Source organism: Arachis hypogaea, chromosome 10 (genome assembly GCF_003086295.3).
Source record: "Arachis hypogaea cultivar Tifrunner chromosome 10, arahy.Tifrunner.gnm2.J5K5, whole genome shotgun sequence".
Classification (NCBI taxonomy): domain Eukaryota; kingdom Viridiplantae; phylum Streptophyta; class Magnoliopsida; order Fabales; family Fabaceae; genus Arachis; species Arachis hypogaea.
The window spans coordinates 9,202,618-9,230,253 of NC_092045.1; the positions used below are offsets into that span (position 1 = coordinate 9,202,618).

Consider the following 27,636-nt stretch of genomic DNA (forward strand, 5'->3'; position numbering starts at 1 on the left):
CCACATATGAGACATTATTAAGGTAGAGAATACTCTGAGTTGAAAATAATGTCCAAATTTAGGCCAATTTTTTTTTTTTTTTGTTCGATGGATTGGACAACCCCAATCCTAGGTTACACACTCACACACACCACATCCACACACGCATATGATATCCCCTTCTTTTGGTCATGAAGGGACAAGATCTGAGTCTCCAATAGCCATAATAATACTTGTTAGGAGCGACAAACAGGCCACAATCCGTCGGATCGGTGCGCATAACTCGCTAAAAAAAAAACAGGTCGGACTGGAAATTTAAACCGTCATAATTAAAAAGTTCGCCGCCTAATCTATGGGTTTTGGTGGGTTTCGACAGGATGGGTCTGTCGTTTTTTTTGTAATTGAGGATAATAATTGAAGATGTTATAAGTTATAATTTGGATTATATTCTATGTTTGATTGATTAAAAACTTCAAGATGTTTAATTATATGTTTTGGACAAAGTTTATTTTATTTTTTTCAATATTGATTTTATTATTTTGTTTCAAAAGACTTAGTTGATGATTATATTTATTACATATTAGAATTATAAAGATTTTAATATTATAAAATTAGAAATTATAATTTTTTTATGTCTTAATAAATTATAAATTTATTAAAATGGTTATAAAATTATATATATTATTTAATATTTAATAGTTTATTAATAAAAAAGAAAAGAAAGAAAATTGTCTGACATAGTCCACCAAATAGAAAGGACGGAAGAGGAATTCTTTGAATTCGCGACCTCTTAGGTGAATATAGAGAAACTATGTCATTTAAATTGGAACTAATTAATTAAGTAATGTGCAGTTGCATAGTAACATGGCTCCCAAGGTGATTTATGGCCCGGATTCATATATTGGGCTTGTGAACCCACGAAAAATTTAAAGCCATGCTATCAAAATTTTTCAAGCTTTTTGTAAGAACTTTCAGGTTTTTTACAATTTGAGTCATATATAATTTGAATAATATATGTCATCTTTTTCGTTAATAATTTTTTGAATATCTGAATAAATTTGTAAAAAAATATAGAATAATTCCCTAGATCCTTAAAAAGTTATTAGTCAAACATTTTAATCATTAACAAATTTCAGTAGTTGAATCAACCCCTAAAGTAAATTATGTCTGATAAATTAGTTTTTACAACAAACAATTTAACTATGTAGAGAAGTTGAAATAAAATTTATACAAAAAGTCTAAAAATTATTATATGTTTATTAAATAACGATAGAGACAGTTTTATTTTATTTTTTTACAAAAATTGAAATTGAGAATTAAGTTGTATAACAAAATAAAAGATTATAAGCTAATTTAATGATTAAAATTTGTTCAAGATTAAGTTGCTCGATTAAATATTTTTAAAGAATTGAATTGTAATAACGCTAAAAAATATATAATAGAAAAATTGTGTAAATAGTATTAAAAAAATAGTGATTTATTATTTTTCTATTAAGTTATATTATTAACATTAATATTGTTAATAATTTTATGACTTTTATTATTAATAATAATATTATAATGAATTGAATTACTATTAATTACTAATAACATTAGTATTAATATTATAGTAATAATTAATGTTATTAATATCATACATATGAATAATATCAATAGTATGTAATATTAACATTGTAATTATTTATTATTAGTGAATAATGTAATTATTTACTACTACTACTATTATTTGTACGTGTAGTAGAAGTAGTGGGTCTTAAGGTCGAATTTTTTGGATATTGGAACAAAGTGTGAGTTATGCTTAGATATTAGGATATGTGTGTATTTTTCATTGGTGGAAGAAGAGTTTAACCTCTAAGAATTTTTTGTTAGGAAATTATTTAATTTCCTAATTTATTTGTGGGCAATACATATATCAATTATAATTATAAATGATGCTATTTCAAATTAAATGACTTATATAATGATGATTTCATTTATTGTTATAAATGCTAATTGAATAAGTCATTATTACTTTTGATTTGGAATTAAATGAGAATAAAATCGGATATTATCTTTTGTTCCTTAGATAAATATTTTTTTGGATTTTAGATATATTATCTTTTGGACTTTAGATACTATTTTATTTGGGTTTAAGGGTTTAATGGGTGTCATGCTCAAATATAAATAGACCTTCAGGTTTCGGTCCCCAATATACCAAAGCCTTGCTCTTTCCCCATCAAAAAGAGTTGCAGTTCAGCCGCCTAGGAATACAGAAGGTTTTGGTTGAGGAAGATCGAAAGAACCACAAGATTCAAACTCTTCCGATCGTATAATTCATATTTATGAATTCAGGTACGCTTCCGCATTATGTTATATTTTTGGTAATTCAATATGGATGATCTGGGATATTAAAATTAATTTATTCCAACAAGTGGTATCAGAACCATCCATAATTGAGTCATTGAAAATATTAAGTTTTTTTTTTTTCCACGGGATCAAAACATGTTTGCTTGTTGCTTTCTGTTTGGATCGAATTCGATTTTCTGGATCCGGTAAATTCATTATTTTTTTTTTGGATTCCCACGGTATCCCCCAGCCCGGCAGGCTAAGGACTAATCCGCCGCGGTACTGAGCTCCATTTAAGGGTTTGCCGCTGGCCAATGGGTTGCTGCATGCACAAGGCGAGATTCGAACCCCCGACACTTGCTTAAGCGGACTAGTGAGCTAACCACTAGACCAACCCAACTTGATTCGGTAAATTCATTATTTGTTTTAGTGTGTATACACTGACTTTATAAATTGAAGTGCCCTCTTTATATTTTGATTTATTTGTTAATGTATTTTATACATGTGAATGTAATGAGCCTTGACACATGATCGAACAACATGTGTGTGGATAATGATTATTCATGGATTCGTTCTTTTTTTTGGAGAGAACGGTTGAATATAAGTTGTCAAAAGTATATATATGAAATTAATCGTTAATTTCTTTATATATATATATAATTGCTTGATATGATTCTTTTAGCCTTTTATAAAATTAAGAATTATAATGGATATGTCACTTATGCGAATATTAATCTATCTAAAGGAAGATTTATATTTGACCAAGTTATGTGTATATATTAATAATATTTAAATAATAAAAAAAATTATTATTTTTTTTAAATTGTTACATAAGGAAACTAGTAACAATTTGGATTATTATACCCACATATTTTATAAAGACTTGGTTTTGGAATAAATTGATTGAATATTATGCTGCCAAAGTAGCCTCTTTTGTGAAAATTGGTTTATTCAAAACATAAGGAATATGGTGATATGCAATTCATGCGAATATTGGTCGGCCCAAAGGAAGGCCTATATTTGGCCGAATTACATGCACATATTAATGGTAAATAAATATTTGGGTAACTAAGAATAAAGTAATACTTATTATTTATGCGAACAATAATTGGCCCAAAGGAAGTTTATTGTTTGGCCAAATAATAAGCATTGTACACTTTTGTTTATTTTCTATTAATTATGTGGACAATAATCGGCCCAAAGGAAGGTTATTGTTTGGCCAATTAATAGAAAATATATGCGGTAATAAATAGGTTGCGAAGTTTAAGTCTCCATGTGCGCATTAAGTCGGTCCAAAGAAAGGCTTAATGCGTGACAGAAATTTTGACAATATTTTATTACTGCAATGAGAGTATCACTTACAGTTAATTTTTCTATCCAAAGATTGAAAATTAATGTTGTACTAGATATCTCAATATGGATTTTTTCCCATTAATTAACTAATGTTTATTGTATGTTCTTTTGTTCTAATTCAGAAACTATGGCTTCAGCTACCAATGTTTCTGCACAAATTAGCAGTATTCCTATGCTGAATGGTTCAAACTTTAAAGTTTGGAAGGATACCGTGGAGATTATCCTCGGTTGTATGGATCTAGACACAGCTCTTCGAGAGGAGAAACCCACTTCCACTCCGGAAAATCTCAATGAGGTTAAAATAGAGAAGTGGGAGAGATCCAATCGAATGAGCATTATGATCATGAAACGGTCAATTCCTGAGGCGTTTCGGGGCTCAATTACTGAGGATAAAGATGCCAAAAAGTTCCTAAAGGATGTTGAAAATTTCTTTACTAAGAATAAAAAAGCGGAGGCAAGTAGTCTTTTGAGCAAACTTGTCTCCATGAGGTATAAAGGTACAGGGAACATAAGGGAGTACATTATGGAAATGTCTCATCTTGCTTCAAAGTTGAAAGCACTAAAGTTAGAGTTGTCTGAAGACTTACTCGTGCATTTCATTTTGATTTTCCTTCCTACACACTTTGGGCAATTCAAAGTGAGTTATAATACTTTGAAGGACACTTGGTCCTTAAATGAGCTTATATCTCACTGTGTGCAAGAAGAAGAGAGGCTACAGCAAGATAAGACTGAAAGTGCTCACATGGCTTCATCTTCTCAGTATAAAAGAAAGCGTGATACTACTGCGGATATACCTTCTCAGCAGAAAAAGACTAAGAAACAGGATCAAGTTTCAACCTGTTTCTTCTGTAAGAAGGCGGGACACATGAAGAAAGATTGTACCAAATATGCCACTTGGCGTGTAAAGAAGGGGTTGCCTGTGGAGCCGACCGCCAAGTGATGCTGAAAGATACATCTATGTGGCAGACGGCAATATAGTTGCAATCAAAACTATAGGAACCTTTAGATTATGTTCCACGAGTGGATTTTACTTGGATTTATTAGAGACATTTTATGTACCGTCATTTAAGATGAAATTTGGTTTCTGTTTCTCGTTTGGACAAATTAGGTTATTTTTGTTCGTTCGGAAACAATAAAGTCAGTCTCTTTTATAATTCGAATAATATTTGCGCTGGTCATTTGGTGGATAATCTATATAGGCTTGACCTAAATTCAAATAATAATGAAATACTGCAAACAGGTACTAAACGAAAACTAAATGAGAATTCGGCATCATTATGGCACAAACGCCTAGGTCACATCTCTAAACAGAGAATTCAGAGGCCTGTGTCGGATGGAGTTCTTGGACCCCTAAAAATGGCAGATTTTGAAGTCTGTATTGAGTGCATAAAGGGGGAAAACAACAAACAAAAGGAAATTAGGTGCCGAGAGAGCTAAAGATGTCTTAGAACTGATACATACCGATATATATGGCCCATTCCCTACTGTCTCTTGGAATGGACAACGGTACTTTATTACGTTCATAGATGATTACTCTCGTTACGGGTACCTATATTTAATTCATGAAAAGTCTCAAGCCTTGGATGTTTTCAAGTCTTTCAAAGCTGAAGTTGAACTTCAACTTGGAAAGAAAATTAAAGCTGTCAAATCTGATCGTGATGGTGAATACTATGGAAGATATGACGGTTCAGGTGAGCAACGTCCCGGGCCTTTTGCTCTTTTCCTAGAGGAGTGTGGTATTGTTCCGCAATACACCATGCCAGGCAAACCTAGCATGAATGGTGTTGCAGAGCGAAGGAACCGAACTCTTAAGGACATGGTGAGAAGTATGATTAGTCATTCTTCCTTGCCTGAATCACTCTGGGGAGAAGCATTAAAGACCGCAGTGTACATCCTTAATAGGGTGCCAAGCAAAGCAGTTAACAAAACCCCATATGAAATTTGGACTGGAAAAAGGCCCAGTATAAAGCATCTGCATATTTGGGGATGTCCAGCTGAGGCGCGACCTTATAGGCCGCATGAAAGAAAATTGGACTCAAGAACAATTAGTTGCTAGTTTGTCGGTTACGCTGAGCGCTCACGGGGGTACAAGTTTTACAATCCTGCATCAAGGTCTATTTTGAAACAGGAAATACGAGATTTCTTAAGGATGTTGAGTTTGGGGGGAAGGAGATATTAGAAATGTTACTTTTGATGAGGATTCTGTAACTGACAATGATCAGGTCTTTGTACCTATTATTGTTCAAGACACAGTTATAGTACAAAAGCACAATGAGAATCCTACTGTAGATCCAGTTACAGTACAAGAGAACAACGAGAATATCGTTGTTGCTCAAGAAAGTACAGCACAGAAAAATAATGAGAATCCTCCTCAATCCCAATCCATACAGCAAGCTCAACAACTTCAAGAAGTGTCATTAAGGAGATCCAATAGAGAAAAGAGAAAATACATCTATGATCTCAAACAAGCTTCCTGTTAAATGGTATCACAAGTTTAATCAAGTCATTACCTCATATGATTTTGAGGTAAATATTATAGATGAATGTGTATACCGCAAGTTCAGTGGGAGTAAATATATCCTTTTGGTCTTAGATGTTGATGACATTCTACTTACTAGTAACGATATAGGCTTGTTGTATAAAACTAAGAAATTTCTATCGGACAAATTCGAAATGAAAGATTTTGGTGATGCCTCTTTTGTATTAAGAATCGAGATACTAAGAGATTGCTCTCAAGGTATTCTTGGATTATCACAAAAGAACTATATCGAAAAGATTTTAAGTAGATATGGCATGGAAAGTTGTAGACCAATGGACACAGCCGTAACTAAAGGAGACAAGTTCAGTCTCAAACAATGCCCTGAAAATGATCTTGAGAGGACAGCAATGCATGATAAACCTTATGCATTAGCACTAGAGAATTTAATGTATGCTCAAGTCTACATACATCCTGATATATCATTTATAGTGGGAGTGTTAGGTAGATACTTGAGCAATCCGGATATGGATCATTGGATAGCTGTTAAACGCATAATGCGTTATCTAAAGGGAACAAAGGATTACATGCTTATTTATCGGAGATCAGAAAATTTGGAGATCATTAGGTACTCTGATTCCGATTTCATGGCATATGGTTGCGAAACTTTGTCACTAAGCTTCATATAGTAGATGACATTGAAAGGGCCATTAAAGATATTTTGTGACAACAAGTCAGTAAGTACTATACTCCAATAACAATAAGAGCTTGACAAAATCGAAGCATACAGACATCAAGTTTCTTAGTTGTCAAGGAGAAAGTTTAAGAAAAACAGATTTTCATAGGACATATGAAAACAGAGTATATGCTAGCAGACCCATTACCAAGGGATTGAACCCTAAAGTTTTTCATGAGCACACTGCTCGGATGGGTGTCAATATTAGTGATGCCTTGGTTTAGTGGGAGTTTATTTTATGCTATATGTCCTATGACAGATATTGAGTTATTTTTCTGCAGAATTAAGTTGATGGTTTATTTCATGTTATATGAAATGTTCATTTTGCAATATTTGTATTGTGTTTGATCTTAATAAAGTTGGACCAACTGGAAATAGACATGCATGAGATCACTTGGCATGTAATTTCCATATTACTCATCCAAATTTGATCTATGTCGTTAAGTATATTAGGATGGTGATTGGCGTGGTTTAGTCACGGCATTTAATGTGACAAAAGCTGCAGTAGTTCCATATCTAATGTATGAGACGGACCAGATTGTTAAAGTAATGAAAGAAATAGCATTCAGATGCGCGCATAAAGTTTATAAAATGTGATTATGTCAAGAAAGAATATATGTATAGCCCAAGTGGGAGATTGTTAGGAAATTATTTAATTTCCTAACTTATTTGTGGGCAATACATATATTAATTATAATCACAAATGATGCTATTTCAAATTAAATGACTTATATAATGATGATCTCATTTATTGTTATAAATGCTAATTGAATAAGTCATTATTACTTTTGATTTGGAATTAAATGAGAATAAAACTGGATATTATCTTTTGTTCCTTAGATAAATATTTTTTTGGATTTTAGATATATTATCTTTTGGGCTTTAGATACTATTTTATTTGGGCTTAAGGGTTTAATGGGTGCCACGCTCAAATATAAATAGACCTTCAGGGTTTCGGTCCCCCAATATACCAAAGCCGCCTTTGTTGCTCTTTCCCCATCAAAAAGAGTTGCAGTTCAGCTGCCTAGGAATACAGAAGGCTTTGGTAGAGGAAGATCGAAAGAACCACAAGATTCAAACTCTTCCGATCGTATAATTCATATTTATGAATTCAGGTACCGCCCGCATTATGTTATATTTTTGGTAATTCAATATGGATGATCTGCGATATTAAAATTAATTTATTCCAACATTTTTATTAATAGTAATTTTTAAATAAGTTATTTTGTATTTGAATTTTTAGTTATAAAAATATTTATTTTAAAGTTGTAGCGTTTGGATAAATAACTCAAGAACTTGTTATAACTAACTATAAAAATAATAGCAAACTATATAAAAATAAAATTATATGTGAAAAAAATAAAATTAAAACAGAGATTTTATATCACATACAATATTAAATATAAATTTAATAATAAAAATAGTGATAAAATGATAAAAAAAATAAACTGGAAGAAATATATGAAATAAGTAATTCAGATGAAATATTGTTTTAAAATGGTGTTGGAAGGACAATCTTTTCAGCAGATGAATTATTACGTAAAAATAGTAGTGGAGGGTCAATACTTCCAACAGATGGAATATTGCGTGAAAATAATGGTGGAAGGTTAGTACTTCTACCAGATAGAACCTTGTGTAAAAATGATGATGGAGAGCCAGTATTTCCAATAGAAATAGGAAACATTTTCGTAGAACAAAAAATGAAAGTAAATTATTTTGTTTTAAAGTCAATTTTTTTTAGAAAAATGATAGAATGACTTATCAAAAAGAAGAAATCATATATTTTTACTTGTTCAAAAAGTTGTAAATTAATTTTTTTTAAAATTAAAAAAAATTTAAATAATGCCAAACACACATTGTGACTTTTCATAATTCAAAACAAAAAAAGTAGCCTGTTTTTCAATTAGACTCTTATTCTTCCAATACTCTTTCAGCCTAAATAGACATGTGTAAACTAAATTACTAAAGTAGTTTCTAAAATTGACGTGGTATACTAAATCGTCTCTAAAATTTTAATTGCACCAATTTACGTTTTTAAAATTGAAAAAATTACATCATATTAGTTTTTAACCCATTTTTCGTTAATAACGTACTGACGTGGTTTGATAACGTAAACTTTTAGTGACACATGTCACTTCATAGTTTGGCTACATATGACAGTATAATGACATGTCAGTCAATAACACGTGACATACTAACATAGATGGTTATGCCACGTGTCACTATACTATTTTGTCATGTATTGGATTATGTCACGTGTCAAAATATTATTCGTTCACGTGTCATCCGCTATATCATCATTGCAGATGCACCAATTTGGTCTCTTACTTTGCATCAAGTAACTCATTTTATTCCCTGAAATTGAATATTATGCACCAAATTAGTCTCTTTGCCAGTTTTTTCTCTTTTTTTTGTAAATTTAAAATTCTCAATATTTTTTTATATACTAATTTCAATTATATTTTTATAATAAAATTTTATTATACAATTTTTATAATAATTTTTTGATTAATAATTTTAACTTGTATCATTAAACATATGTTAGCTAAATCCAAAATTTTTATTATTGTCTCTTATATTTATTTATATTTGTTTTGATACTGTTCAAACCATAGTTATAATAAATGCTTATATTAATTAATAGTGTAATAATGAAAAGGTTGCCTAGGTAAATTATAGATAAAAAGAATTATTATCATTGACAGTATAAATTTATCTTATTAATTTAGTGAGAAGTTAATTATTTGGGGAATCGAATATTTTTAAAATAGATGAAAATAATAAATTTATATTAATTAATAAGTATCTTATCAAATATTCTTAAAATATTTATTAAAATGTTAAATATTAAAAATTTTATATTAAAAAATATTATTATATTCTTAATTTATACTTTTTAAAATATGGTCTAAATCCCACATAAAAATAACACCAAATAAAAATAATAAATCTAAACCCAGCAAAATATGTATAGAATCCGGACTGATTCTTGAACACCTGCCACGCACGCGTTTACCCGCACCCACAGCCTTAAAATGTCTATTTAATTATTTATATTATGCAAAGGCATAATAAATATTTTCATTCAGCCATGCCACAGTGCCAAGATTTGACGCATGCGAAAATATACAATTTCTCCTTTCTTGATTATATCGTAATTTCACCTTACATTTCTGGTAATGAAATGGTGTTAAGAGAGGAATGAATCTTCTCCAATTTTTTTAAGGAAAAATTTATGGAACCAAAAAGGTTATAAGCCAAAAATTAGACAAAATCATATTAATTTATATTAATAATTAATTTTAAATTTATAGAATTCAAAATTTAAAAAAATTAAAATTAATTAAGTAAACCTAATTAAAACCTATAAAAGTTTTCATCTCCTCTCTCACATTAACCTACCCACCTCCAACAATCACACACACAGACCTCTCTCTCTCACCAATACTGCTGGAAGCACCGGCGACCTCCATGCTCTCCGAGACGCCCTCAACAAGCGCATTCAAGACAATTGTTTCAACACAAAGTCCACCTTCGACTTCGTCACCGACAAAACCTTCTCCTCTTCCCTCCTCAACCACCTCTTTCAAACACTATCCACCCTCAACCGCGGCATCACTCGCAAGAACGCGTTTGAAACAGTTGAAAGCTCCATGAAAGAAAGCTAGCTATTGGGGCAGTGAGGATAAGGACTGGATTTGCCTAACACTCCTCTCATGATTGATTATTTGTTGCTGACATATCTTATTCTCTTGAATCCACAGGCTCTTGAGGGTTATGGTGCGGTCCATGAGCCAAATTATCGGTGAATGCAACTGCTTGTTAATGCAACTGCTTGTTGCTTATCATCACTACGGTAATATAAAACCTTGGACAAATTTGTATATGTAATGTATATTATTTTATACTTTATAAATAGAAATGTTTCATTATGGTATAATATGGGACATGATTGTCTCAAGATCTTCAGTTGATCATGAGCCATATAATCAGATTGATGCCTACAGGAAAGTCGATATCAACACGTTCCCAAAATATGATAAGTTTTGAGATGGTTATGGCAGCATTGAAAATTATGGTAATCGAGGATATGATAAACCTGCCAGGGTTGGAGGATATGACCGTGATGATTATGCATATGATGATTATGGCTACAAGTTCCGTGCTTCTCATCATCGTAGGGAGGATAGCCATGAGAGGGATTATAAAAAAAAATTCGTTTAATATGAAAAAAAATATCATAATATTTAACAAAAGAAATATCCAATTATATTTTAGTAAAAATAATTAAATATCTATAAAATTTAAAAAAATATATGAAATTCTTAAAGAAATAGAGATATTCACATTTGTAATACAAAAAAATTCGAAAATATATAAAAGAATATCAATTTAATATGAAAAAGGAACATTCTGATACTTAATAGAAGAAACATCCATATATATTAACTCGTACAGATTTTGAATTCACCCAAAAGTATTTGACTGGTTTTTGGCTAATACCCTTTTAGTTTTCTAACATTGCTCTTTTTTTAATACTTAAAAAAAAAAATATTTGTTACCATTAATTTTATAATTAAAATTAAAATTAAATATAAAAAAGAGAACAATAAAAAATAAAAAATCGACACTATCTAATTTTTTTTTCCCTAAAAAACTTCACTCCCTGTTAAGAACCAGTAACTATTTATATGAGTTGTCCAAATTATCCGTAATGGGAAAAACCATCATCTCCTTTCTATATTTTACATCCACCACTTTCTCCACTTCTCATCTTTATGTTTCTAGATGATCTCTCGGCTAATTGGCTTCTTTTACATAGAATAAATTAAGAAAAAAATCTCAATATCTAAATTTTTTAATGTAAAGTTTTTGGTTGGTTCTAATCTTCTATGAACTACTTTCCCCTTCTACCTTCTAGAATTAGACACAGCGTAATTCTTAAGAAGTGTCATATACTCATATATGCTATAGCTGAATAGAAGTTAGTTCTCGGTAGTGCGGTCAAACGGATTAGTTTGGCTCATTAAATTTAAAGGTTTAATAGGCTAAATTGTTTAAATTTATTTTATTTATGGACTATAATTTTTTAGTTTAGATCATTTATGATTGTTCTAATGGGTTAAACGAGTGAGTCTGTTTATTTTTTTTATTTTAATTTTTGAAAAATATATTGACAAAAAATATTATTTTAAAGTCAAAAATCTTTAAAAAATAATTTTTTTTTAATTGATGGGTCGAATTTTCATGTCGAGTCAGGAGAAATATCAACTAAAAGTACTATTTTCTTTAAAAAAATGTAAAAAAAACAGACCACCCATTTAACTCGCAGACTAACCTGTTTAACCAGCCATTTTTTGGTTAATCGGACTCAATCCGAAATTAAAACGGACTTAATTATAAAGGCAAAACTCACCTATTTAAATAGGTAAATGTCTGATGAGTTTGACCTATTTTAATGACTTAATTTTCAGAGTAAAAGGAAGTTAAAAAATAGTATACAAGATATATAAAGTTTTTCTAAGTTGATTTCAAATTTGCAAGGTCGTATTTGGATGAAATAATTGTAGAAGGTAATGTAAGTTTTTAATATATTTAAATTAATTATTGAGAATAATGCTTGGATACTAATTTCAAAGAAATTTGCAAATTTCAAAGATTTCTATAGAAGATATTTTATTGAATAACAATTGAAAATCCTAGAAGATGAACCAGAAAGTTCAATAATTTTTCATATTTATACACTCAAAATAATATATTTTCAATTTCTCGTTTATAGAAAATTTTTAGGATTACTTATTGTCTCTCCTTTTTTTTTGAAAGTAATATTTATGTTATATTATAAAGATATACCAAAGGTATCCAAATGGGTCTGGTTACAGATCGCAGGTGGAACTAGACTTGGTCTGGTAAAAGCCAGATTTGCAAGTGTGTGGGCTGCTGAATTGCACTTCTCTTTACATGTGTAATATGGTAACTTCTAAAGCTAATAAAAAAGGCCTTGATATTTGACACTATGAGCCACTATTATTATTCATCGGCTGATTATTTTTGTTATAGAAGAGGTGAATGTATTGCGCCAAATTATGAATAATGGAGATAATAGACCAATTTGTGGGATAGTTTTTAGGTTAGATTTGGTGTTAAAAAATTGGACCATTCGATTTTATTGTTTTTAAATTTTTGTAAGCAAATTAGAAGGTCCGTTTTGAATTGAGGAAAGATTTGAAATTTACATAAAGGTTGTCGGACCTGCAATTTATCCATGATTAATTTTTTTTATTTTTCCTAAATAAAATTGGATAGTCCGTTTTTTGAATTAGGTTCAACAACTCGCTGGGTCCAACGAGTTGTGCATGAATAAGAATTTTTTTTATTTTTCCTAAATGAAATCGGACGGTCCGTTTTCATTATTATATGCTTTTTTTGAATTAGGTTAAACAAGTCGCTTGATCCGAGTTGTGTGTGTATATATACATGCGAAGATGTGTAAATCGTAATCAGCCGATCAGATCCAATATTTTTCATCTTCTTCGACTTCTCTTCTTTCTCATGGTCTGGTGTCTATCTAGTTGGGTTGGGAAAAAAAAAGTTGATAAGAAAGTTTCTGTTTCTGTTTAAATGAGTGAGAGGAATAGATGATAGAGTCCTTTTGAAAGTGTATTATTTTGGTCAGATTTTATTGCAGACGTCTGAAGGAGTAAAATTTGTTTGTGAAGATCCGTTAGATGTTGTTATTCCCTTCACAATTTCATTTGAAGAGCTTAAAGGTGTGATTTGTGAGAAGATAAATTCGCAGATGTCAAGAAAAAGTCTAATCTATTATATTACAAAAAAGTTTAAACAAGAATAACTACATTTAAACATATATATTTCTAATTATTATTTGAACATATATTCCTAAATTTCTACAATTAACTATAACTACTTAATTATAACTTCTAATATTACTCCAAAAAATTTTAAAAAGGTCTATTTTTATTTATAATCTATTATATTATAAATAATTCTAAACAAGAATCAACTACATTTACATTTTTTTTAAACATTTATTTCTAAATTTCTATCAATAAAATTATAGACTCAGTCATTCTCAGATCAACTACAAACAACAATAAATTTAAATAAATTTCAAACATAATAATAATCATTTTAAAATATAAAAAATTTAACAAATAAACTTACACAATCAGAATAGTTGAGATATTTTACAATGTAAAATTCCGGACGATCAACATTTCTGGATTTTGATTTTTTGGACATTTTAATTTTTTTTTCCCCTCAAATGGATGAAGCAGCAAGCATTCAAGGAAGAAGAAGATGGAGGTATGGATGCTGGGTGGGGAAGGAAGCCAGGAAGGGAAAGTGAGGGTACGCATGCAATGAAGGCGAGTTGTGGGGTTAAAGGGGCACCGCCACTGGGGAGCCACTCACGTGCGACACGTGGCTTGGACTTCCACAACTCGAACAGTCCATGTTGCAGCCACTACTCGCACGGTCCAATTTGGACTCTACCTCTCGCACGGTCCGATTTCTATGTGGCTGATACCACAGGCAGGTAAAGCTCTCCTCTCTATAACGTCGTCCAACACTAAACCACTCCCCATAATAAAATTAATTTGCGTTATTCATCTACTTGGTTAGTAAAATTTTACTTTGGAACCAACTTGGCTTAGTCGTATAATCAGTTCAATCAGAAAATGAGTCCTCTCAATTGTTAAAAAAAAATTAAGGGAGTAAAGTGTAATTTTTAACCCTTCATTACTCTCTTGTTTTTTCTTGATCCCACTTATAAAATTAATGGTGAGAGATTACACTTTATTCCCTCAATTGTTAAAAAAAATTGAGAAAATCTACTCTGATTCACTCGTCCATTAAAACAAGTATTGGAGATTTAAATCCCACCTTATACATACAACAACTCATTAGCTAGCGACCAACATTTGATCTTACTTAAGTTGTTTATCTAAATTTGTCCCAAGTGAAAGAACTACAAACATGAAAATAGCATCCTAGATATTTGGGATTATCACTTCTTTTATTCACATTATTTTTTTGAATGCTTAAAAGTCAATGCACTGTTTGAATATTCTACACCAAATATGTAATTGCATTTTCAAATTTTATGATGGAACTTGTGTTGTCCGACTAACAGAAGCCAAGTTAATTAACAAAGCTTCATGTTGCTTTTGTCAAGTCCTACTGTCCAAGTCAATAAACAAAAGAAAAACAACATATAAATCAGCACAAATTTACAAAGAGGGATAAGCTCAACTAGTAAGTAAAGCTGTTGTAAAAATTCTTAATGCTATTTATAAATATTATAGTATGCTTTCCATGAAGAGAACAAGTTCCAACCTTTCGATTTCACAGCTGAGAGAAAAAGACAACACAATAAGGGTGCAGTAACAAACTTTTGGTGAAGCCAAACATCCTGTGCTTAAATGACAAAATGTGGTGAATTGGAAGCAAACATAAAACATGCATCCAGACCTTTCATTGAGATGGTGGTGGAGATGGTACGTCTCCTCGCATAATCCTCCACGGACCCCAATAAAACTTTGGTTCCATGAGAGGCACAACTCTGCCTGGATGCTCTTCCCAATACTTTTCCTGCAGCGATATTTTAAGATCCATCACATAAATTTGACTTTCAAATGTAGATCCTTATCACATATATTTAAGGTTATTAACTTATTATTGCTATAAATTCCCATCGTGATCTAAAATGTAGCAAGAGATGTGGAAAATTTCATGATAAAAATATTTAGAAATGAATTGAGTGATATCCATCCAACATGATCAGTCACCACAGCACTAATGAATTTGGCAATCCAACACCCCAAGAGAAGGGACGCGTGCAAGAAAAAAAGAGGAATCAGCAATCAAGTGATTCAAGAAGCCCTTAGGCATCTTGCTAATTGGCAGGTAGATTGCAAGCCCATAAATATCCTTTAGGCAAAGGTATTATGGATTCCGAGATTATTGCTTTTGTAGGTAAATGATTGTTAATCTATCTGAATCGAATCTCTAGATATAGGCTTCACTAGAATGGGTGGATGACGTTGGCCAGCGTTTGTTTACAAGCACAGAGACACAAATCGTGTTTGACAAATAAGACATAGACAGAGTCGTTGTGTCTTGGGACATTGAACTAGGGTATTTTATGTCCTTCCTGTATTTTGTGTCCTTCTCGTCAGGAAAAAAGCAGAGACACTGGACAAAGGCGCAACATATTTTTTCTTTTTTCCTTTTATCGTCACTATCAATTTTTCATAATTATATCGTTTACCATTCTATTTTTCTTTCTTAATTTTATGTGAAGAAAAAAAAAAGGTAAATTGGACTTTTATTATTTGTTCTATATTATATCAGTTTATCACCGAACAGCATATAAAAACACTAATTTTTGTGTCCTGTTTTCAATGTCCTATCTTGTTCTATTCTCAAAACCAAATGCAGCCTTGGGGTGAATGCTACACATTTGAATGTTAGAACTTCTAGTCCAACCAAATCTATGAGATTATCTGCCGAACTGAACCTAGAGTCCTACACACCAATGTTTTGCCATTCTTTCTCCTTAAAAACTCATCGAACAGCACAAATAGTGAACATCATTTGGCACGACTATTTATCTAAAACTACTCATTCCGTCATTCCCTTGCTGTCGTAATTGAGACCCAAAAGAACAAAGGATTAAAAAAATGATCACAAGAAAAGAAAACAGAAAAGATAAAGACAAATAAATGAAAGGAATAAGATCAAGAATATCATAGAAGAAGAACCTTGTGGAGTTGTTCAGTGATGGCAGCCCCAACAACTCCAGTGTAGAAAGCAGCTATATAAATTGTGACTAAAGGTGTAAAGGATTTGGGCCTTCTATAAGGCGCCACCATGTCCCAAAGAAAGGTTTTCTCCCATTTTGTGTACAAGTAGTCTGCATATTTTCTCCACAAGTAGCTTGCCATTTCAATGGCCTCCCGTTCAATTATCGCAAGACAAAACAATATCTGTAGAGAGAAAATAATTTAGAAGTTTGATAGGAAACTAAAATAAAATTTTTAATTCAATTCATACACATACATACAAGAGTAATGTTGGTAAATACAGTTCAATGCCAAAGTATTGACAAGAACCATGGGATATGAAACCAAATAATAAAGTGATTTACTGATTTTCGTGTCCAAAGTATAGTTTCACTTATAAATGAATTCAAAAGACATTTTGATTTCAGGAAAGTAGTTCTCAAATCTAAGTTTACTCTAAATGAATTGAAGATCAAGGTTTATACCTCCTTTCACAATTATCCAGACAAGAAATCATCTCAAAAGGAAGGCTAATGAAAAGTTTTTTCATTTGTGTCTCCCACTTCCAGAACTAGAAAACACTAACTGTTAGCAAAAATAACATCTAGAGATCGATATATCAAGAAAGGTTTTGAATGTATAACCAAGAGATTTTTTAAGTAGAACCAGCTAAAACTAAATATAGGTAATTATCACACACAGACATTGGTGGTTCAATTTTCTTGGAAGGCACCAAACCCAAAAGTTGATTTCTCAGGGAAATCTGATATTAGCATGCAACCAATTGTTCCTAATTCAGACATAAGGTCAATAAATTTGACTTAAAGGCCTTCAAAATCCCAAAACAACTCCCTAATGATACTAAATTTATTCCCCTGTTTTACCTTGCATATAATGTCTGAATTCCTTAACATCTCTACCCAAACCTCCAAAGCAGGGGAAGTGATGTCGCTACTCCTAAATTTGATATTGTCACTCCCTTCTTGTGCTATTTTTCTAAATTATTCTTTATCCTTATTATTTTATAATTTTATTTTCTACAATAATAAGAGGAAATTTCCCCCTTATCTTTAGTAAGCATAAGTTCAAATGAACATAACAAATTATTTAGGCAGCAAAATATCTCAGGAGTAAACAAACCATTCAAACATAATTATTAGAACTGAACTGGTAATTGAACCGGTTGGACCACTGGGTCACTAGTTGAACCGGTTGACCAGGTCTCACTTAAATAATCAATTGTCCAGAGATTAATCAAGAAAAAGAAAAATCCTGAAAATTGAGGTTATAATACAAAGGCTGCAATGATCACTCTTCTGTTTTTCAAAGTAATATTCCATTGGAAAATAAACTAATATAGCAGAATTCCAATAATTTTTTTGTGGAGATGAACATATTCCTCTAGAAAAGCCTAAGTCACATCCATAAACCCGAAGAGGGTGATGAGGAGAAAAGAACTACAACAATCAGCAGCAACAGGATGAAAAGATACAACCAGAACAAGAATACAGAACGCAGATCAATCATCACAAAACAAAGTAACTAGTAATCACTCCTAACACAAAAAATCCACTAGCTACTGGCACGAAACAAAAAAGCTTCAATGATCAATTATCTTGACTTCCCTGCCTCGTTTCCAAGACTCCTTATAAAATGAAATAAGCCTTTTCATCTCCTCCATATTCACAGATTCATTGTTGAATATTTTCTTGTTTCTAGTTTTCCATATAGTCACTCACTCTTTTTGTGCACTTTTTAGCATCTTTGTTCTAAACATGCAAAGGAAAACAAAAGGGCCAAAGAACAGAACATTGAAGATCCTTCCTAAATGAAAAACAAAACAAATATAACAAAAAACTTCAACTCAAATGAAAATTCCATGTTGAAACTGCTAGAACCTTCTCATCTTCTCTCTTTTTAAAACAAACTCTTATGAATTACCACTGACCTCCAAATCAAACTATTTCAAAGTGATTAATCCACTGAGGAAATTAAAGAGTGCTACACAACACCAGAAGAAAGACCTTTTTATTGAATCTTCATCATTTGATCATCAAGCTAGGAGACAAATTAAAGGTTTTTCTCTCTTCAATTCTATGTTCAAGCTTGTAGCAGACCAGAATCAACAGAGTAATACCGTTGAAATAGTCTTCCTTCTTAATTCTTATATACCTCAGAGAATTTCCTACAAAATGAAAATTGAACACAACACACAGCCTTAAAACAAAAACAAAACAACACTCAGAAATCATCACCTCTTCCAAACACAGCCTTAAAACAAAACAGAACAACATTCAGAGTTTGAGCATTGATCACAAAAAATTGATTTCTGAAACAAAACAAAAACTGCAGAACAACATTCAGAGTTCGAGCATTGATCACAAAAAATTGATTTTTGGAACAAAACAGACAATTAACAAAACAATGAAAACATGAAGCATATAATAAATCAATGATCACCAATATCCAGCAATAATCTCAAAGACAACAATAAATACACAACAACAATTTAGCAAATAAACAAGTACAAGACCTAAATAGAAAATCCAACAAATTAAGTCGCAGCAACCTAACAATTTGGCAAATTAAAGCAACAGCAGCCCAACAATTTAGCAAATTATCAACTCAACAAGTTCAAGAACAGAAAATCACAACAACAACAAAAATTAAAAGTAACAGAAGAACAACAGAACAACAACACAAGAAAAATTAGCAAATTAACAAGTTCACAATAACAGTTAAATTTTACCAGAAGAACACTAATGCAAGTGGAATCATCATGCTAATATGTTTTCTGCAAAGATGCTATTTGTGCAGCTAAAATTTCCTAAGTACTATGATCCAATTATTCTAACTTCACATGCAATCAACTTACTAAGTTTCTAAAAGCTAGAAATTATAAAACCAACTAGAAATATGGTTAAAGCATTTCATCAAACATGTTGATTGCGGTAAAATTAAAACGGAATAAGAGAACTCAAAGCTTAATTTCAATGTGATAGAGAAGAGAACATAACTATTGTAACTTTAATTCAGTCTATGAAAAAATCCAAACCACTACCAAATCAAATAATTACTTATGGTAATAGAAATCAGAAGTTGCAGAGTTTGAAAAGAGTATTGGTGTTGTGTGAGTGTATTGTCTGGTGGCGGGTTTAGGGAACTCACGGCTACAAAAGAGAGCAGTTCGACGGCTAGGTGGAGCGTGCGGGTTGGTCGCAGAGTTTGAATCAGAGCAACGTCGCTTCCAGACGAACGCGAATGCGAACTCGAACGGTGAAGGGCGAGTGAACGAGAACGGTGAACGCCGAGCGAACGTGAACGGCGAAGAACGCGAACGAAGACGCGAACGTGAACGGCAAACAAACGGCGACGGAAGCTCGCCTGAGCAGACAAAGACGACGGACGCCGAGCTCGAGGAAGCAGCCGCGATCGGTGACAGCGAACAGCGGTTAAAAACTTGGAGCACGAGGGAAGCTAGATGATGGATGGCGACCTTTGAGTGCGACGGCCGGCGGCAGTATGCCACTCCTTGCGGCGGTGGTGTAGGCTTACGGTGTCGGGTTTTTTGGTTGGGTTTGTGTGATTTCTTTCTGACTGGAAGAAGGAAAGGAAGAAAGGAAGAAAGGGAGAAAGAAACGAAGGAGCCTTTTTTTTAAACCGGCCGGGTTTCGGTTCGATCTCACTGACCGATTTTTGACTGATTCAACAGTTTTTTATTAGTTTTTAACGGTTTTACATATTTGACTGAATTATTAATGTTGTCGGTTCGTGGTTGAATCAGTCCAACCGACTAATCTAGTTCGATTTTTAGAATATTGAAAACATAGAATAAATTACCATTTGTATTTATGAAAGATACTGAGGTTGACAAATGTACCTATATAAGAATAAAACGATAATTGTAACTATAGAAAATAGCTTTCGTGTGCTAAGAGTACCTAACAGACCAATTATATAACCAACGTCTGGATACTCTTAACACACGAAAGCCATCTTTCGTTATAATTGTCGTTTTATTTTTATATGGGTACATGTGTCTGTATCTTTTATTCAGAAAACTAACTATTCTTTGTCGATATAAAAAAATAATAGTATAATTTTAAAAAATCTTGATTAACTAAACTTAATATATATTATCATTAATTATGTCGCATTTTATTGTTTAAAAATGTATGACTTGATTACTTTTTACTTTTCGAACATTAATGATAAAAGATTTTTTTAGTTTTTGTAATTTAATATAAATCTTTTGTCTCAATTGAAAAATCTTAAAATTATATGATTAAGCTAATTACCATAAAAATTAACTACTGAGAGATTCTTTTATTTCTTTATTCATGATTCATTATCTACATTTCATAGATAATATGCAAATTGGTGAATTTTAAGATTTGCATGACTAAATTAACTATTGTAAACCCTAACATAAATATTAATTTAAATTCTCTTATTATCTTTAAGTATTTATGTAACGATATCAATTATCGGGGACTCAGGTATGGGCTCCAACATGTTCAAAAGATAAGGCAAAAAATGATATTGGCTTCTGCCAGGATAAAGCTCTGATAGTAATATATCATATGGTATATTAGGGTCAAACTTTAGACTAAGCAAAGTGTGAGAAAACGGGCAATTAAAAAGATATTAAATATACGTATGTGGACAACTCCAAAACACCGTGCCTCCCATTGCAAAATCTACGTATTTGTCATATGCTGGGTATTTAAATAATATCACGCCGGTCCTCATCTACAGACGTGAAAAAATAAGGAGGTGAGAAATTAAGGTTCTCAACACAGTACTACACGGAAACCTAAATGGATCTGCAGCCTAAGTCTAAATGTTTGTGAGGTCATAACTGTAATTCACACCCAAACAAGTACAAACACAAGTATAAAATAGAATAATAAATACATATACAAATAAACAATCATAAATAAAGAAATGCAGCAAGTATGATGCATGCAGGATCCTATGCAGGTCATGAGTTCATGTGTCGGTTAGCTACCCGCAATTCGACGTCCCCAGGTCCAACATCTGGATATGACTACTCCAATGTGTATAGCCGTGCACATGTGCATCATGATAAATCATGTACAATCGCGACATTAATAAAAGAATGACCCAAAATATAATATGCTCACAGTGAGTAACTATCCATATGGTGGACGTCCCACTCCATATAATCTTTGGTTAGGCGAGATGGAAATCTGCTCAACTAGGTATCTCTAACACCTTGAGATTTACAGTTTTTTTTCTGTGACCAATCTCAATAAACTTTATCTCTAAGGTAGCGTCACTACAAGAAAAACACTCATTCAAGTACACTTGAAAAGTGTAGCCAAAAACGAAAAAAAATGATGTCTTAAGAAAAGGCTACGCTTTTTAGGCGATGCCTATACTAGTTTTGCCTATTTTCAAAGGCTACGCTTCTGGCCTTTGAGAATATAGTACGCTTTTTAAGTGATGTTGTTCAGGACCTAAGGCTACGCTTTTCTGCACTAATGGTTACCATAATTCTAAAGAATAGGATGCACTTTTCAGGGCTATTGCATCAGTTTATAAATGTATCAAATAGTATACCTATAGCTACTCTATATAAGTGTAGCCTTTTGTCCGTCATTTTTTTTAAAAAAATTTCTGTTTATATATATATATATATAAACAGAAATTTCTAACAATTTTTTTATCTAAAATCTAATATTTGAGAATATAATTATATATATAATCTTGTATTTTTAATTAAATTTGTTAATTATTATAAAATAAAAATGAATACATATATAATAATACCATACAATAATCTTTAAATAATAAAAATTATACTGAAACAAAATATAATTATATAATGAACCAAAAATATTAAGATGATCATAATTTTGAGTATTCATACATCTCAAATTAGAACAAGTATACTCATATAATGCACTTAGAGTTTACTACTAATAAACTAGGAAAAACCAAAATATTATATCATATAAATGTATCTTAGCTTCTAATAACAGACATCATCATCAACCATACATCTTTCAATTTCCATCTTTGTCAATAAACCATCATGATAAGCATCTCAATCTTCACTCGCATCTTCAGAATTATCCTGCATAATTATATAGAAAAATAATTATAATTTAAAAAAGTACAACAAAAAAAATGTAATTAACATATTAATAACACATACAATATCCGAGCTGCATAGGATAATTGAAACTACTCTTCTTTTCATATCACCAAAAACATAAAATAAGAAACAAAGCACATTCAACATGAATCTAATAATCCCCTTTGATAATGCCATAAAAAAAATTTAGATTACATGGACTTAAATCTAACTCAGCACATTCAACATATTTTCCATTTTTTTAGTAACACCTACCCACCAACATTATAAACTGCAACAATTTTATGACTCACCAACCACATACATACATATATTACATAAAGACACTTTATATTACTAAGTATCTATATCCTTTATATATATCATTTGATTCATGAACTCCATAATTCTCCACCTACTAGCTTTATTTAAAGAAATCTACTCACATGATCGGAACCATTTATCCTCCTTGTATACCACTTTCGTATGTTAAAAAATATAGATTTTATTCTTTATTTTGTTTCTCAAAAATAGTAATTCCCAGCTAATGTCATTTTTTCCTTCAATCCATTTAACAATAGTTTTATAATTAATTATCATTTGCTATGGCACTAACTTTTTCTAACAAAAATTGAATTGCATCTTCTCATTTTTGGAATATAACCTCTCCAGTCATGTTTGCTCTTGTAACATTAAAACAATTTAAACTCTGTTGTCTTTATTTATACTCTTAGTTGTTTTAAGTTTTACGAGACTTTAATCGATAAAATTCGTAGACTTGTCCAATAGTTTTTGTGGGGTCAAGAGAGAATGAAAAAAAAGAATGCAGTGGGTTCATTGAGAGATAATTAGCACACCAAAAGTTTAAGGTGAATTGAACTTTGATTTAAAAGTATTTAATATGACCCTCTTTAAAAAATAGAACTAGAGATTGTAAACTAAGTAGCACTCACTTTATTTGAAGTATATCAAAGTAAGTATTTTATGTATTGTACATTCCTAAAGACTGACATTGGAATAGGAGATTGGAGGAGTTTGCTAGAAGGTAAGAAAACAATCAAGTCAAGTCAAAATATACAAGACTCTTGGATCAAACAATTTAAACCCATCAAAAATCATTGTCGCAAAGCCCAAATCAAAAACTTATTTAGATTTTAGTAACAATGAAAATACCAAATAATTCAACTTTTTAATCACAATTTGGCACAAACTATTCTTCAGATTCCAGACTCTATCTCGGATGAAGACATACTTACCAAGTTAGAACTTGCATAACTCAATCTTTTTGGCATATCCATAGGCTTATCAGCCATTGTATCTCTCATTAGAGCAATTAAAAAATCATACTGTACTTGAATAAATAATTAAATAAATCATATTATGCTTGAATAAATAATTAAATAAACCAAAGTCTTTTGCTTTAAAATAACAATCATATTCACGGGATACTATAAGTCACCATAAAAGACATAACTAAAAAACGGACTAACACAACTTCATACTAAATGGAAACTAAAATCAGAAGTAATTCTCTAAATATTTTACTAGAAACTAGCTGAAGCAAAACAAATTAAGGAAAACAAAGAATTTATAGTATATAAATAATAAGTTAAATTGCAGCTTCATAACTAATAAAGTAATCAAGTTGGAGCTACACATGAATTAATAGCATAATAATAAAATGAAAAAAAAGTATGCATTGTACCTTATCATGGGCATCGGAAAAGAGATCAATTAAGGAGTCCACAAATGGCAAGGGATTTTGTGTGTGTAAGGCCCAAATGAAGGTGAAAAAGTAATGAATAATGACATTCAGAGACGAGAAATTAAAGAAGGTGAAACTACTTTATGAGATATTCATTAAGCTTATTTCAATGAAATTACTTAGCATTCTAAATTCAATAACCTATTGACTATTGTAGCTCAAATCTGGAAAGCAAATGATTAAACAGTTGGATTAAAAAAAATTTAACTTGTATAGTATAACAGCCCAAAATTCAAATCCAAAGCATAAATCTCACGAGGAAAGAAGAAAAAAAATCCAAAGTAAAAAAAAATCAAAAAGTTTTGAAACAATGCACAAACCAAATAGAGTCCATACTCTGATTTTTTCTTCAGAACACCAACTATAACATAGTATAATTTCTCAAGTGATAAAATATTCTAAAGAGTTGAAGTCACAATTCAGAAACAACTATATCAGATAGTCATTAAGCTTATTTGAATGGCATTACTTAGCATTCTAAATTCAATAACCTATTGACATTGTAGCTCAAATCAGGAACAAGCAAATGATCAAACAGTTGGAATAAAAAAAATTAAATTCGCATAGTATCTATACTAATTAAATCTGACCACAGCCCAAAATTTAAATCCAAACCATGAATCTCGTAAGGAAAAAAGAAGAATTCAAATCAGAAAAAACCAAGTTTTGAAACCAACTTGGATGCATCTAATCACTTCCTGGGAAGTCAACAACGCATGTTAAAAAATTCTAAACTCAATCCACCAAATTGTTCAAGAAATGGTAATTGTAGATATGGATGCAAGTTAGATTCAGAATTCAATTATGTAATCTACAAAATTCGCATGATTAAATTTTTTAGAGAAACTCTATTTCACTCTCTGCTTTTTAACTACTTCAGCTCATCAATTTGCTTCAGCATAAACTACATTCAAATATTCCATTAGAAAAAATATATAATAAAAAAAACACAAAATCGGCCACCATAAAAAAAAACAACAAAGTCAGATGAATTTTCAAAGTAACAACAACCCCAATCAGCAAGTAAAATAAATAAAAGGATACAAATTTAAGTTTTAATCATTTTTCAAGCCGTTAAATGATCCAAAAATGAAATGGGCGATAAGGTTGATCACAGAAAAGTATGAACTGAATCGAAATGTAGCTGAAAAAATCGCAAGCTAAGACAATAGAAGAACGGACCTAGGGTTTGTGGTGAACGAACGTACAAGAATGAGTTCTCCTAAGCCGCAATTCATCAATTCATGAGTTCACAGATTATTGTACCAAACTCCTAAATTGAAACTCTAAAATCGGAACTTTACTCTCTCAAATTTCAGAAACCAAATGAAGTTGGATGCATACCTTTTCGACGATGGTGACCGAATGAAGAAAGCAGTGTCGTCCTGATGTGAGCGCACAGAGAAGAGAAGCGCCGGTACGGTGAAGACGAGTGACGGCGTCGTGAATGGTGAAGATGAGTGAGTGCAGAGTCTTCCTGGAGTGGTGACACCGTGAGTGGTGACTGGTGATGGCGGAGTCTTCCTGGAGTGGTGAGTGCAGAGTCTTCTCTGTTTTGCGGCAATGAAGGGGCGCGAAGAAGAAGGGAAAAGCAGCTAACAAGGGTGAGGGTTACGCGTTTGTTTCATTTGATTTGGCTGTATGTGTTTAATTTGTATATTATTTTTTTATGGGGTTTAATTTGTATATTATTATTTGGTGTAGAGTGAAAAAAATTTACTAAGTGTTGGACATTTGACTTAAGTATATTAGGCAATTTTTTTAAAGTGCACCTGAAACTTGACAAATAAGTTACTCTTCAAAAGCGCACTCTTTGGTGTAAAAAGTGAACCTATAGCTCTTAAGATAAGGCTACGCTTTATAAGTGATATTTATAATATCTAAGGAGACACTTTTCAAGTGATGCCACAAATATGTTTCCTATTCTTCTACAAAAAGGAAATATAGAGAAAAACATAGCCTATTCCTAGAATAGGCTACGCTTTTTAAATGTAGTCTAAAAAAAGTGTGGCTGAATGGGTATTTTTCTTGTAGTGCGTTTGTTTTGAGGTACTAGGACAGAGACTAGGACTCAGTATCATGTTTGTTGGCGCAGAGACTGGTACTAAAATTTCAGTCTCTGTCTCTAAAATTTCAGTATTTCAATACTTCCAAAAAATAGGGACACAGGGGACTGAAATTTTTGAAGACAGACTAAATTTTTAATAATATTTTTACTTAAAATATTTCCATTTCAATTAATTAATTCCAATTTTACCTTTTGTGTAAATTAAATTAGAGCTTCATTCTTATTTTAATCTATGTCTCCCACATTACACCAAACACAATACTGAGACTTATTTCAATCTTAGTCTCTCAGTCTCTAACTCTCAATCTTAGTCTCTCAGTCTCTATCTCTCTTCCAAACGCTACCTAAGGGACTTCTCTTCTCTTCTCTTTTAAATAAAACTCGTGTCCGCTCTCTGCTCTTTAAATCTCTTTAGCCTTGTGTGATATTTTGCCATTTTATCCTTGGTATTTTTATATTTTTAATTTTTCTCTTTTTACACTAATCTCCTTATAATCAATTTCTTTTAGACTTTTAGCGTCACTTTTACTCCTAATATTATTACTTTACCATTTTGCGCTCTTATTTTTACTAACAGACTTTTTTACTCCCATTAAATTAGTGATCATTTTTATATTTTACTTTATGTCCAAATTTTTTATTTTACCTCTAAGTGTTCTAAATTTTACTTTTAGCATTATTTAGTGTTAAACTTTTACCAAATTAATCATAGAATTTTTCTAGGACCAAATTATTTCCAATATTTTTAATTAATATCCATTTTTTCCCTAAAAATCTAAAAGACTATTTTACCCTTTATTAATTTGCTTACTTATTTAGTTACCACATTTCACACTTTTACTTCTAATTATACTAGAGCTTTTATTTAGGTTCACAACTTTATTTTAATTATAATTTTGACCCAACTAATTTATATAATTACAATTTTACCCCTAAAATTACTAAAATCATACTTTTAACCATAACTTGTATTAATTACATTTTTTGTTATCTTGTTATCTGAAAACGATCATAACATCTTTTTA

The 27,636-nt window shown here is 31.3% G+C and overlaps 1 protein-coding gene and 1 long non-coding RNA gene across 2 annotated transcripts; both read right to left on the reverse strand.

Annotated features, from left to right (window-relative positions):
* Nucleotides 1–15,151: 15,151 nt before the first annotated feature.
* On the reverse strand, nt 15,152–20,151 carry LOC112715089 (uncharacterized protein At4g29660). Its single transcript, XM_029289587.2, has 3 exons — nt 19,844–20,151; nt 16,655–16,879; nt 15,152–15,482 (listed from the first exon to the last, which is right to left on the reverse strand). Exons 2-3 carry the CDS (start codon nt 16,835–16,837, stop codon nt 15,366–15,368), a joined length of 300 nt encoding a protein of 99 aa, XP_029145420.1. The 5' UTR covers nt 16,838–16,879; nt 19,844–20,151; the 3' UTR covers nt 15,152–15,365.
* A 2,353-nt stretch (nt 20,152–22,504) lies between these two features.
* On the reverse strand, nt 22,505–26,197 carry LOC112715090 (uncharacterized). The gene is made up of 2 exons (XR_003159460.2): nt 25,888–26,197; nt 22,505–22,778 (listed from the first exon to the last, which is right to left on the reverse strand). It is a non-coding gene; the product is annotated as an uncharacterized lncRNA (long non-coding RNA).
* Nucleotides 26,198–27,636: the final 1,439 nt, after the last annotated feature.

Bases quoted from the DNA above. Each gene is read 5' to 3' on its own strand.
- LOC112715089 (XM_029289587.2), bottom strand. From the start codon at position 16,837: ATGGCAAGCTACTTGTGGAGAAAATATGCAGACTACTTGTACACAAAA. The intron at 15,483-16,654 runs GTTCTTCTTCTA...ATATCGCTGCAG, and splicing joins TCACTGAACAACTCCACAAG to GAAAAGTATTGGGAAGAGCA.